Source organism: Platalea leucorodia (assembly GCF_965183815.1).
Source record: "Platalea leucorodia genome assembly, chromosome: 5".
In the NCBI taxonomy this organism is placed as follows: domain Eukaryota; kingdom Metazoa; phylum Chordata; class Aves; order Pelecaniformes; family Threskiornithidae; genus Platalea; species Platalea leucorodia.
In genome coordinates, this window is record NC_138827.1 from 59,792,910 (window position 1) to 59,807,720 (window position 14,811).

General features: G+C 45.7%; 1 protein-coding gene across 3 annotated transcripts in view; it reads left to right on the plus strand.

Annotated features, from left to right (window-relative positions):
- Nucleotides 1-14,811, plus strand: part of HDAC4 (histone deacetylase 4) — a 263,446-nt gene that overhangs the window by 210,154 nt on the left and 38,481 nt on the right. For all 3 annotated transcript variants that reach the window (XM_082314488.1, XM_082314490.1, XM_082314489.1), the window contains exons 15-16: nt 1,756-1,889; nt 12,163-12,283. In XM_082314488.1, coding sequence (XP_082170614.1) covers nt 1,756-1,889; nt 12,163-12,283 — 255 coding nt within the window. The remainder of the gene's footprint in view (nt 1-1,755; nt 1,890-12,162; nt 12,284-14,811) is intronic.

Genomic DNA, 14,811 nt, shown 5'->3' on the forward strand with positions numbered 1-14,811 from the left:
ATTAACCTAAGGCAAGGTTACCTCAGACCTTGCACTAGTTTAAATGAACTGAGACTGGGGAGTTCTCATGGACAGCCAGCCTTACCATTGGGCTACAGCTTCTTCTCAGGTGACATTTACAGTACTTTCCTTTGCCCAGCAGCTCCTAATCAAGTTTGATGCTGTGAATCAAACATGGGAGACCTCTGCAGAGCTTTGCAGCATGATCTTATTTAACTGAACTTTGGCTAACCCAAAGGCAGTCAATTAACCAGCACTCTGTTCTCTTCCTAGAACTGAATGTGGTTTGGGTTTTGCTGTTTTTTTTTTTCTTTGCACTCACCTACTGCAAAGCGAGGAACTGCCAGATACCTCCCCTAAGGCTGAATACCTGAAAGTGTCAGTGCCAGGGTTTGCCTCAGAGGGGAAAGCCAAATTTTTCAGTGGCAGAACATGCCTACACCCAGTCAAAAGGTCTGATTGCAGCTTGAGCCAAGCTTGGGTACATGCAGCAGCGTGGCGCTCAGCTCCAGGCTACGTGTCCATGTATGTTCTCAGAGTCTGATTTCTTACAAGCCCCTTTGAACTCCATTTAGTTGCAGATTGTGCTGTTTATCAGTACTTGAACTGGCTATATGAAAGCTGCTTGAGCTGTGTTCACACCGCCCACTACAGCATAGGTGTGCTCATCTGGGATTTTGGAGGAGCGATATCAGTTGGTGTGCAGACCCTTTAATGTCGGGATCTGGGAACAGCTCCTGCCTTTGCTGCTAATTCAAAGGCTTTGGATTCTCGTCAAGACTTTTGATTTGCAACTTTATACTGTGCTTTCAGACAGATATTTCTTGCAAGAAACCTTACTCCTTGGGAGAAAAAAATCCAACCCCTTTTGTTCTGTTTTCTGGCACTTCTGTCTGAAGGGAACAGTAGATTTAAACATTTGAGTATGTCTCTCTTGCTTAAGTGAAAAAAAGGTCTTTTGTCCCCAGGACTGCATAGCTGTGGAGGACCTGCTGTTTTCCTCCAGTGGAACATTGGCTATGGAATCATAACTCCCCTTCCAAAAACGTACCCAAGCAACTCTGGAGCATGAATCAAAGTCTCCTACACTGTTGTCATGCCATAAATACTTGGTAATGCAAGGGGATTTAGCTGCCTGACTCCCACGTTCAAATGAAACAACACTGCTAAATACCTACATATTGTGCTGAATAATTATGCCCAAGCGTGTGCTAATAGCCTTAATTAGCATGTTGTCAAATAATGTTGATGCAAAAGAATTCAGCACAGTCTATTTTATGAAACGTAGTGCCTGCTAACGACTTATTCCTTCTGGTTTTTAATCCCAAACCCTAGAGTCATATTAGCAGCAATTATAGAAGTACCCAGCAGAAAAGTTGCAAGTCAGTCCCCTCCTAGATAACGTTCCTATGCCAGCACCTCTGTACTCATATGGATGCTTTCAGTCGTCAGCTCCTTCTGTCACTGTCACAACTTCAGCCTGCAGAGATGTTGGTGACTAATTTCTTTCCCATATCCGTTGAGGATTTCCAGAGGAAGGGATCATTGCAGGTTTGGTACTGTCTCAAAGCGGCGTCATGGATTTTCATTTCTTAGAGCTCTGTGGCTCCCAGTAAAATACATAGTGCCTTTGTCTAGAAGTTATCAGTTGAATATAAAGTGCTATGGTAAAAAAATGAGGTTTTTTTCCCATATGTCTGGCAAAATTATTTTATTTTTTTTTAACTGAGAGCAATTTTGTAACCTCTGCTGCAGGCCTTGTATATGACACCTTGATGCTGAAACACCAGTGTACCTGTGGAAACACAAACAGCCACCCAGAGCACGCGGGGAGGATCCAGAGCATCTGGTCTCGGCTCCAGGAGACAGGTCTCCGTGGCAAGTGTGAGGTAATAAAAATAACAGTGAAGGGGGAGATGAGGTGGTGGGCCTGTGAGAAAGGGAGAATTTGGATTTGTCTGGCTGATTTGACTGCTGGATTATGGGCATTTTTGAGGGGCTGATTTCTCATCTGGATGATAACGTATGTACCGAACTTGCAGCTTGGGCTGTTGATTGCTACCTGGATGTGCAAACTTTATACTGCATTCTGGCTTGAGACTTTTATAGCTCCAGCTGTTGGCAATGTTTCGCCATATGTGTTCTAAATTTAATCCGTTCCTAGATGACTGCTTATGCTTGCGTGTGTGCCTCTGTCAGGAGTGCTTTTCTAGCGATCTGATTTCATTGCATTGTGATGACTGTTAGAAATGTTGTGAGACGTTGGAGAATGCTGTTGCCTGATGTTGCAGTGAAGCTGCTTCTGTAATTTTCGGTCCTATTCCGTGTAAACTGGAAGTCCCTGCCAAGCATTGGATTTTGAAGCAGCCAAAGATGAGAGCAAGATACGAGGTTTTGTTATCGCTGTAATCATAACAACAAAAGCTGTGGAGCAACAAGTTTGTATTTCTGTAGTTTAATAACTTTTTAAATACTCTGATAAGTAATGGTCAAACTATAGTGAAGATACTGTAAAAGGAATGAGGGTAGGAAGACATAACTAAGCACTATTCCGTCACAAGAGGTTAAATTAATTGCGTTGGAGATAAGTGTTTTAAGAGCAAGCAAACTAAGATAAAAGCTTAGATACTGAAATAAAAAGACTAATGATTAATAATGGTGATTAATAATTATTATTCATAACTAATAGCAGTGATGATAAATTAGCGTGTGTTCATTGGTTCTTTGAGCATCTGAGGGAACTGAATCATGCAGTATATTTCAGTTATGTCAGCATCTGGCTAGAAATATTTTCTGAGCAATCAGAAAAGACATCCACGTGGTGGCAGCATTGCCGTTGGGTAAAGTTCCCCTTCATACCCTTATTTATCCCTGAAGAGAGCAAGGAAGAACTTCAAACCTGTTTCTGTCTATGGAGACCCATTTAATTTAATTTGGGGATTATTATTTGGAATGGAAAAAAAAAAAAAAAGTACCCCACTGCTGTCTAGCTCCTCTGTTCAGAAGCAGGAGTTAAATCATGCAGTGCTAATTACCTTGCCTCCTAGAATTGTGTTACAGGTGTTCTCTAATGTGTGAAGTTCTTCATTGTATGATCCCAGGTTATTTTCCTTCATTAGGTATTTTCAGTTGCTCTCGCGATTGGAGTTCTTGATATTCACCTGCTTTCCACCTGTGTTTCCCTTCTGACCATTGGTGACATTCATCCTCATGTTGACTCTTCTCTTTTCAGAAAACGATAAATACATGATGTTAGCTTTCTGCCTTAATTCCGGTGTTTTCTTCTCTGATGGCTTTCTTCAAGGTCTGACCTGCCATTTCAGGATAACCAGCTGCTCTAATTGCACTTGCTTCTCTCTCTAGTTAGCTTTCCTTGCTTCTCTCTCTCTAGTTAGTTTTCCTTCCTCTCCACCATCTCCTGCTCATGCCCAGACCTGTGTTAAAGTTTCCTTCTTTATCTTTTCTCATGGGTTTGATGGGCACAACCTTTCTCTGTTTCTCAGTCTCCTTCCTACCTCCACACTTCTGTTCTTGATAGGGTTTTTTCTGGAGCCACTCATTCACTTTCCACTGTCCTTGACTGATGTAATTCTTTTCAACGTTGCAAAGCCCTTTCCTGCCCTTCAGAGTCTTTCTGAAGCTCCTCAGTTGGACCCTGTCTATCAGCGAGCAGAGCGGAGGACCGTATAGGATTTTCCTTCAGTGAAGATTACTTCCACATCAGGTGTGCTTGCATGGCAAGGGGACAGCTTTTCAGACACGAGTGATCTCTGCTTCTAGGCTGGAGCATGGGCGTGAGCTGTTGGCATTGCCTGGGATGATGGACTTGTCTCCTTACTGCAAGGACAGAAATGCTGTAGACTTAACATGTAGAAAGCTTCATTCTGTGGGACATATTCCATTATATGATCGATTTAAAAGAAGTCTGGCCTAATAATTATGATTACTTTTAATAATTATATTACTCTTTCAAATCCCTGTTGCCTATGCCAAAGCTCCATGCAGGACAGCATGAGCTGTGCCCTCTATCTGCACTCACAGTAGTATGCGTGTGACTCACAGTAGTGTGCAAGCTTAAACGGAGCTCTTTATATGAGGATGGTGACACTTACTACGAATGCAGCCTGCTATGTATCTATGATTTTTTTATGGATTATAACTGCTCCATCTGCGTAGCAGCCCTACAGGCACTCACAAAGAGGTGAATATTTTCAGAATTAGTAGTAGTTCTGCAGCGAGTTAGCAGCAACACTTGGATTATAGCACTCCAAAATTTGCCAGGCTGTGCACTTAATTTTTTTCCTGAGCTCCTGTTTTATTCTATATATATTTTTTTAGCTGGTCTTGCTGCTGGATGCATCTGTGCACGCTCATTTTTATCTTCACTGGTGCAGGTCTGTTGTTCTCTGCCTCAGGCATTATAAGCCAGTTAAGTAAGCCCAAGGGCCTGAGTGAAAATTGTTTGTGATTATGTAGTTTAATCCATTTCTTACAACTCATATTTGTAAAAGGACAGTTTGAACTTTGACATTTCCTTATCCTCACGTTTCCCCTTCCTTAACAACCCTTTGCTGTGGTCTGGGTGTGGGTATAGTTTGATTCTGTTCATTGCAAGTAGTTGACACAGATTAAAAACACAGTGCCCTGCGTAGTAAATAATTCTGTACACACTGTATGGGATCAGACAAGACTCTGCTGGATCCCTGTCCTCTTCCAGAAGGAGTTTAACAGCTCTTGCTCCCCCCACAACAGGACACTGAAAATAAATCCCAGCTCTGCTTTCTCATGCAAGCTCAAATAATTCTCGGTGTCTGTCTCCTGGAAATGTTCTTCTGGTGTTTCTGTTGCACACATGCCCCAAGCCAGAAAAGGGCTCACAGATAAATATTTTTATCATGCATGCAAACAAACGCTTGCTTTGAAATTTCAGAACCGAACTAAGTGAAAACCTGTTTTCATCAGGCAGCTGAGAGGCTCCTGGACAACCTGCCAAGTGCTGAGTTCTTACCATTTCTCTCAGAGGCAATAGAAGTGATCCAGAAGGGGCACAAATATTTTTAGAACAGGAAAAAGCACATTGCTTCCCCCACCCTTCATTTTTTCAGCGGTGAAACAGATACGTATATGCTAAAGTTGTCCAAAAACTGTTTCACATCCAGCTGAGGGGAAAATGTGTGCCAGATTTGTGGTGTGATAGGTAAGAGTCTGGCAGAGTCACACAAATTTAAAGATGACCCTTTGGAGTGAAAGCAGTTGTCCAAACTTAACGACAGCTGCGGTTTACAGTATTGCTTGTTTAATTAAGTTAGCTTTATAAAATATGGCAATAACGCTGCTGTACATTCAGAATTTAAAAGCAGCAATTATACTAATTCAGGCAATCTCAATAAAAGACTCTGCCCCCCAAACGAAAACCCGCAATCATGGTATAGTATAATCCTCCCAGCCTTCATCAAGAGCATGAGGAAATCAATAGGTTTTGCTGTGTGTTCCAGAGGTAATCAAATCCCTGGGCTGCTGGACCAGGATGGGGAAGAATGAGTTCCTCAACCAGGGTCCGTCTCCAGGCACGTCTTGGCAGCAATCCTGCCTTGTTTAAAGCATGAGGACTGTTAGTTGAAGGTTAATTGCAGCTGCAGAGAACTGACATGAAAAACCAGACCCAGGGCTGGGCCACGTGTAAGAGCAGAGCCATGTCCGCAGCGTTCCTGGCACAGCATCGAGTGGGTGTCCGGTTGGAGTGCAGAATGGGTCTGGGCGGTGAAGCCTCTGGAGACCCACTCCATGCGTAAGGTTTCCCATCACAAAGCACAGAGGACATGTGGGAGGTGGTGGCAGTAGTGCCTGGCAAGTCAGTCTCTGGAGAGAAACTTTGTAGCCGTTTTCATGTATTTTTGAGTCTTTTTTGGGGCCGCAGTTGGGACAAGATCTGGCTTGCGGTCACTCAAGATTCATATCCTCTCCTGTTGAAACATCATGGGGTGAAAAGGTGAATAAAATGCAAACTAAGAGACTAGCGGGGTTTTTCTTTTGTCCAAAATGCAAAGGAAAAGATGGCTCCGAGGAAATGGATGAAGAGTGCAGAAGGACGTGTATAAGGGGGAAGGGGATAAAACCAGGCTTCCTAGGGATGAGCCTGGGGTGGCATGCCTGTCTTGGAGATGCGATCAATAGCCCAACTGAAGTGCATTTACACCAATGCACGCAGCATGGGCAATAAACAGGAGGAGCTGGAAGCCATTGCGCGGCAGACCTTGGATTGTTTAGGAGTCTGGTTAGCAGAATCCCTTGGGAGGCAGTCCTGAAGGGCAAAGGAGTCCAGGAAGGCTGGATGTTATTTAAGAAGGAAATCTCAAAGGCACAGGGGCAGGCCGTCCCCATGTGCCACAAGTCGAGCAGGTAGGGGAGAAGACCGGCCTGGCTGAACAGAGAGCTTTGGCTGTAACTCAGGAAAAAAAGGAGAGCTTACCACCTTTGGAAGAAGGGGCAGGCGACTCAGGAGGACTACAAGGATGTTGTGAGGTTATGCAGGGAGAAGATTAGAAAGGCGAAGGCCCAGCTAGAACTCAAACTGGCCACCGCCATTAAAGATAAGAAAAAATGTTTTTACAAATATATCAGCAACAAAAGGAGGGCCAGGGAGAATCTCCATCCTTTGTTGGATGCGGAGGGAAACATTGCCACAAAGGATGAGGAGAAGGCTGAGGTACTTAATGCCTTCTTTGCCTCAGTCTTTAATAGTCAGACTGGTCATCCTTGGGGTTTTCAGGCCCCTGAGCTGGGGGATGGAGATGGGATGCAGAATGAAGCCCCAGTTGTCGAAGAGGTGGCAGTCACTGACCTGCTCCTCCACCTGGATGCCCACAAGCCCATGGGGCCAGACGGGATCCACCCGAGGACACTGAGGGAGCTGGCAGAGGAGCTGGCCAAGCCACTCTCCATCATTTATCAGCAGTCCTGGTCAACCGGGGAGGTCCCAGATGACTGCAAGTTAGCAAATGTGACGCTGCTCTTCAAGAAGGGTCGGAAGGAGGATCCGGGGAACTACAGGCCTGTCAGCCTGACCTCGGTGCCGGGAAAGGTCATGGAGCAGATCATCTTGAGTGCCATTATGCGGCTTGTGTGGGACAACTGGGGGATCAGGCTCAGCCAGCATGGGTTTACGAAAGGGAGGTCCTGCTTCACTAACCTGGTCTCCTTCTATGACAAGGTGACCCGCTTAGTGGATGAGGGGAAGGCTGTGGGTGTTGTCTACCTGGACTTTAGTAAGGCCTTTGACACTGTCTCCCACAGCATTCTCCTGGAGAAGCTGGCTGTTCACGGCTTGGATAAGTGCACTCTCTGCTGGGTTAAAAACTGGCTGGATGGCCGAGCCAAGAGAGTGGTGGTGAATGGAGTCCAATCCAGTTGGCGGCCGGTCATGAGTGGTGTTCCCCAGGGCTCAGTGTTGGGGCCGGTCCTGTACAATATCTTCATTGCTGATCTGGACGAGGGGATGGAGTGCACCCTCAGTAAGTTTGCAGATGGCACCAAGTTGGGTGGAAGTGTCAATCTGCTGGAGTGTAGGAAGGCCCTACAGAGGGACCTGGACAGGCTGGATCGATGGGCCGGGGCCAACTGTATGAGATTGAACAAGGCCAAGAGCTGGGTCCTGCACTTGGGTCACAACAACCCCATGCAACGCTACAGGCTGGGGGAGGAGCGGCTGGAGAGCTGCCTGGCAGAAAAGGACCTGGGGGTGTTGGTTGACAGCCGCCTGAACATGAGCCAGCAGTGTGCTCAGGTGGCCAAGAAGGCCAATGGCATCCTGGCCTGTATCAAGAACAGTGTGGCCAGCAGGACCAGGGAGGTGATAGTGCCCCTGTACTCGGCACTGGTGAGGCCACACCTCGAGTACTGGGTTCAGTTTTGGGCCCCTCACTACAAGAAGGACATTGAGGTGCTGGAGCGTGTCCAAAGAAGGGCAACAAAGCTGGTGAAGGGTCTAGAGCACAAGTCTTATGAGGAGCGGCTGAGGGAGCTGGGGTTGTTTAGCCTGGAGAAGAGGGGGCTGAGGGGAGACCTTATTGCTCTCTACAACTCCCTGAAAGGAGGTTGTAGCGAGGTGGGGGTCGGTCTCTTCTCCCTAGTAACAAGGGATAGGATGAGAGGAAATGGCCTCAAGCTGCGCCAGGGGAGGTTTAGGTTGGGTATTAGGAAAAATTTCTTCACCGAAAGGGTAGTCAGGCACTGGAACAGGCTGCCCAGGGAAGTGGTTGAGTCTCCATCCCTGGAAGTATTTAAAAGACAGGTAGACATGGTGCTTGAGGACATGGTTTAGTGGTGGACTTGGCAGTGCTCGGTTAACGCTTGGACTCGATGATCTTAAGGGTCTTTTCCAACCTTAATGATTCTATGATTCTATGATAAAGCAGTGGGAAAGGAAAGGTGGTGTGGTGATACGAAAGTCAGGTTTTGTGCAGAGAGGCACGAAGGAAACGGGGTAAAGAGCCAGCTAGTTCATTGGGGTTAAGAAGCCAACTCCTGAGCTGAAAATCCAGGGTTTAGCAGCCAGGAGGGAGGTTAGGCGAGGTGTGAGGCAGGTAATATGGCGTAAGCAAGCTCAGTAGGCAGTGCAAAGCCTCGAAGATAAGCCTATCAGGACTTAAGAGCTCTTAGAAAGCAAGGAACTGCTCAAATTAGGAGCGTGGATGGCAGGCCGAGCTGTAGACTGAGATACATGTCGTGATGGGTCTGGAAACAGGAGTGAGGAATATGTTTTGTTCTCCAACTTTATTTTGATGAGATTTAATTCATTTTCATGGTGTCTGTGTTAGAGCCAAGGACAAAGCTTGTGGCACGCGAGCTGGGAGATGGGGAAGGTGCAAAAGCATCTCAAGCATAATCTTTTCTAACCAGGCAATGCTTGCTGTGATGTTTGTGATGTATATTTGTTTCGGTAAGTAGTAGCTTTTTGCTTGAATGTGTTTTACTTACAACAGAGTTCTCTGTTGTAGTTTCCATTCGGTTACGGGTGTCACATGGAGGGGAGGGTAGTGTTGATGCCCTCCTAAAGAGCACAGAGCTTGAATGTCTTGGTAAGGCCACCTACTTCAAATATGAGCAGCGCTTCCCCATCCTGGGGACCTGAAGCTGTTCGCATTCACAAAGGAGCTGGTGCATTATTGCGACAGGCTGCCGTTCTGGTGTCTTCACGTAATGCCAAGAAATACAAAATGCTATTTCTGCGTGTCCCCTAAATGTAGCAGCTGAAAATGGGTCAGTACGTCTTGTTCAAACGAAAAGAGTTGGCATACGGGTTAGAGGAAAGCTGTAAAAGCCTTTAAGGGGGGACGGAGGCAGGCTTACCACAAACAAAAAAGAAAAACAGGATAAAAGTTCAAGGGGGATTTGCCAGATATTTCCATCCCTTCTGGGTCTAGCATTTTTGTGATTATTGCCTCTTTAATGGGATACTGTATTTTTGCCTTGTCATTAACCTCAGGAAATGCTAGGTGGTGGAGCAGAGCATGGAGAGAATGAAAGAGGAACTGGTGAGCAGAAATGCAAAAATTAGGAGAGGCAGAGTGCACAAGCGCTCCTGCCGTGCTTTGATTTCTGCTGCCTTATGCCTCAAACGGTTTTACAAAGTGATTTCCTGTGCGCTTTGCAACACGTGATGGAGGCTTATGGTGAAAGTTTGAGACCAAAAAAATCCCTCGAGTTTGTTCTGCAGACCACGCTTCAGAGGTGGAGGTCCTGCAGTCCCCATGCCCCCGGCTCACTCCACCCCAGGATGCCCTGGCTGGGCCAGGCTGCAGCCCGAGATGGCGGCGCGGTGCAAAAGCAGGCACGGCGTGGCTGGAAGTGCTGACGCCTTTGAAGCATCTTGTCTCTAGCGCGCTCCTGCAAAGTAAGCGGCACACGGCAGTGCTTGAGCGGCAGCAGCTCTCAGGAGCGAGGGGCGCAGTTTGACCTTCCTTCAGAACAAGTTTTCCATTTGAAAGTCTATTCTTTTTAGGAGTGCGATTTCTTTTTTCCCCCCTTTTTTTCCTTTAAGCTATCCTTTTTTTTTTTTTCTTTTTTTTTGTTCTCATTAGAAGCTCTGCTTCTCCAGGAACATGGAAGTCTTAAGAAAACAACTGGCTTTGACAAAGCCAGGGTGAAGGCTGTGCAGGAGGTGCATGCGTTCCTGCGTGGGCTGCGCAGCAGGATGCTCATTGCTGAGGCTCGCATCTTGGGTGACCCTGGGACCTCTACAAGAGGCTTTCAGAACTTTCGAATATTTTGCTGTTAACTATTTATATTTTAGTATTACTATTGCAGAGAGGAATAATCCTGTTGTTTCTTCTGTAGGAAACAATCCCCCAAAATGACAACTCCTTTTAAAGAGATTTTGTCCAAATCATGACAAAAAATCATGAAGTAATGCTAAGCCGTATATAATACTACTTTTTGTTTGTTTGGAGGGGAGGAGTATCATGGTTTAACCCCAGCGGGCAACCATGTGACACACAGCCGCTCTCTCACTCTCCCCCGGTGGGATGGGGGAGAGAATCAGAAGAGTAAAAGTGAGAAAACTCGTGGGTTGAGATACAGACAGATCAATAGGTAAAGCAAAAGCCGCACGCGCAAGCAAAGCAAAACAAGGAATTAATTCACTACTTCCCATGGGCAGGCAGGTGTTCAGCCATCTCCAGGAAAGCAGGGCTCCATCACGCGTAACAGTTACTTGGCAAGACAAATGCCATCACTCCGAACGTCCTTCCCTTTCCTCCTTCTTCCCCCAGCTTTATATGCTGACCATGACGTCATATGGTATGGGATATCCCTTTGGTCAGCTGGGGTCAGCTGTCCTGGCTGTGTCCCCTCCCAGCTCCTTGTGCACCCCCAGCCTCCTCGCTGGTGGGGTGGGGTGAGGAGCAGAAAAGGCCTTGACTCTGTGTAGGCCCTGCTCAGCAATAACGAACACATCCCTGTATTATCAACACCATTTCCAGCACAAATCCAAAACATAGCCCCATACTAGCTTCTATGAAGAAAATTAACTCTATCCCAGCCAAAACCAGCACAAGGGGAGTGCATGCATGTTTCTGAAGAAAAGCAATTCTTATTTCTAAATAACTCCTTCCACTCTCTCATGGCCACTTCTGAACTTACCCCCCAACCTCAGCACTTTCTCAACTCACTGCGTATTTTCCCTGCCAGCATTTCAGAGGCAGTCGCAAGCTCCCAGTTAAAAAGGCAAGGTATTTTTTCCGCTGCCAGGAGTTGGTTGCCTTTTCTGGTATACCTGATATCCCCCTGGTGCCATCTGCCTGCTGGGGATCACTAGCTCCTGTGCAAGAGGCCATGGCATGGTCCTTGTATACCCAAGATTTAGCATCTCCAAGTAGCACTTGGTTCTTACAAACATATTTTCCATCACAAATGGGTGATGACAACAAAAGATAAGCCCCAAAGGTATGCTGGACCCCTATGACAAAAAAGGGGATAAGGTCCCCAATTTGTAAAATGTGAAGTTGAGTCCTGCTGAAATTGGTGAAAGCTTTGCTGTGATCTTCAGTGAAGCCAGGATTTTGACTTCGGTGTGTATCTGCCCTTCTGGGTTTCAGCTGGCAACAAAAGTAGGAGTGAGCGTATTTGTACCGTACTTCCAGCTCGACATGCATCATTATATAAGAAAACAATTTCCAACTGTGTAATCTTGTGGGATTTCCAACATGAGTTTTAGAGCAGAAAGTTTGTAACTGACTCTTAATTACTCGAAGTTTGGAAAGCAGGGTTTTGGGAGAATTTTTTAAGTTAGCTTAATAATTGTGGAGGGGATGTGTCGGGAGTGGTTTGGGGGATGCATTTTCAACAGTGTATCACTTTGTAACGGCTTATAATCGAAATCCTGAATATTCAGTAGTTGAGCAATACCTGTGTAATTTAGCAAATGCTCTGCAGTAATATTTTTAAAACACAAAAAAAATCTAAAGATGACTTTATATGTCAAGCTAATATTTTGAATAAGAGATTAAACCAGAATCTGTCTTATGATTAATTTTTTCACGTAAGAACCCATTTTATTTTTTTTACTCACTGTCTTTATGATTTGCTGAGGAAAAATAGAAGTTCTTTAATGAGAGTTAAGCAGTTAATCAGTGATTTCATCACTCCTTTTCTTTCCTCTTTTAGTGCATTCGTGGAAGAAAAGCAACTCTAGAAGAGCTGCAAACAGTTCACTCAGAAGCCCATACGCTGCTGTACGGCACAAACCCTCTGAACAGACAGAAACTGGACAGCAAGAAACTTCTAGGTATCGTTCCTTGGGGGGGAGGGGTGTCCCCTTCTGGACCTCCAGCACTCCCGCAACTGTCTTCAGCCCTGACTCTGGCAGTCACTTAGCAGTAGCAGTATGAAAGGTGCAACATGGGGCTTCTTCCGTCCTCAGCTCTAGGCAATTCCCAAGAGGATTCTTCCCACTTCCATTTAATGTCTGCTTGAGAGCGGTACAAGATACATCTCCCTTTCTTCAGGTAGATCCCTAAACCCTAGATAGCTAAAACTTCCTTTCTTTGATGTCTTCAAAACCTAGAAGGACCCTCTCTGAGGAGAAAGGATCATTCAGAGTCTATTTTATCCTTGCACACTCTTGCTCTGCATAATAGAAAGTTATCCATTGCCAGGTAGGAACTGGAACACCCTAAGGACCTGTATCTGCAGCACCAACCAGCTGCATAGACATCAACAAATAGCAGTCAGTTTTGTATGGATAATCTGCAAGAAAGATGCAGGAGCCTCTTAGATAGTCCTACATTTGTTTAATTTGGAGTAAGATTGTTTATCTCTTTCACTGGAGACTGGATCTTCTTGAAACAGGGCTGCATCTGCTGTAAAATATAGACATTTTCCCTGCAAAAAATCTAGGAAGTTGTTGTTCAGATAACCAACCCTGCCCCATAACAACCAAACCACGATGATTTTAGCACCTTACCTCTGTGGAGACATCATCATCTCCCTTTACTTTGTGCCTTTTTGCAGCAGTAGGTGATAAGCTGGAGGGGCAGTTTGGGAAGTTCTCACGTGGGGATCAGCAAAAAGACAGTTCTGGAACGTAGAAGTCGAGAAAGTTTATTTTGGGATTAGCTAAATATAAAAAGAGGATTAACTTGATGGCCTGCATGATATAGTAGTTGCAGCAAAAGAGCTGGAAAGATTTTGCAACATATTCAGTTGAATGTTACTCATATTCATATACTCATAATACTCATACTTTATACTCATACTTTATACTTATACATAATACTCAGACATTAGAGTCCCAAAGAAGAAAGCTATTAGCCAGTTGTTTAAACAAGCACTGTATTTATAGCTAACTTAGCACCTCTTTAAAACCCAGAGAAACAAAAAGTAGACACCTCCGGCTGAATGATAGTGCAATTAGTGTGTACAGTTTAAAGAATGTATGATGTCATATCCTTGGTAGTATAAAACTCTCGCCTTGCGTAAGGCATATCCACCCATCCAAAGAAGCGGCGTGTAAATCCCTCCCCAGCAGATCTCAGAAGGCTCCTCATTTGCAGTTGCACCACCTTCACACTGACTGATTTCTCTGCAAATTCTTGACCTGTAGCGCTGAAGGTGTGTGAGGACATGTGTCCTGACCATGTGCTGCGGTGGGATCCAGGCAGTCCTCCAGCATCGGACCCATTGGCTTCATCAGCCTGGGGCAGGCAGGGTTAGCACCCTGCCTCTAGCAGTGGTCATCATCTGCATGGGGGGGCTGAGTAGGCAGTGGGTCACCCTCACCCCTCTCCTTTAGGAGATATCCCTTAGGAGATATCCCTTGCAAGATACGTTTTTAGGGTGGACTGTGATAACACTGCACGTTGCCTGCTCATTCAAATGTCAGGTGCTCTTGAGATACTTTTCCATTCCCACTTTAACTCTTGGTACAATCTGTATCAATAGTTCCACAGATACTTTTGGAGATACAAACAGTTTATTTGGTTAGTATTGGATTTGGGGATGCCCAGGTTTTGCTGAACCATTCCTGGTGGTTTGTTTAGAGAACCTGAGGGAGGAGAAACTCTTGCTTTGCTTGTGAATACTGCTGTAGTTTTGCTGTGTCCCCCCATGTCTTTTCTGTAGAGATTAAGTTCATTCTTCTAGTGAAGAGAAACAATTCTAATATCTGAGGGTATTTCAGTACAAAATGTTGCCTATTTGGGTGTAATTTGCAAAGATGACCAAGTTGTCAAGGAGCAGTGTTCTAAGACTAACCTGTTTGTGGATGTTAGACTGGAGCTTGGTTGGGACTATACCTGGGGCTCTAGCCAAGCCCCAAAACACTGCTAAGCAGCTGTTTTTTAGCTTCATGAGGCTGCAGCCGTAGGCAGGACGTCACGTCCCTAGGGTCTCCAGTGGGAAGGGCTTTCCAGTAGCTCTTAGTTGAGCTTGGACCTTGTTTCCTAAACCCACTTGGCACCTTTTTATCCTTGAGCTACTAGCAATGGAACTCTGCCAGCTCACATGACCATCTTTGCCTAGACAGCAGTGGACTACCTCTTCCCACTGCCTGGCTGTCCTCCCATTGCACGTGGAGCTGTGCATGGGCCGCAGCTGGCACTGACACTCATGCCAAGCACCAAGCTTGGAGGAAGAGCAAACAGCTTCACCATTCAGTGTGGCTGCCAGTCATCCCACCAGGCAGGAGAAAATAAGTTGACAGCTTGACAGGTGGGGGTCCAGAGGGACAGCACAGTGAGCCAAAATGACAAGAGGAGTGAGTCTGGCTGGGATGTCTGCATAGCACCCAGGGAGTTGTTCTCCTTTGGGAGCAGG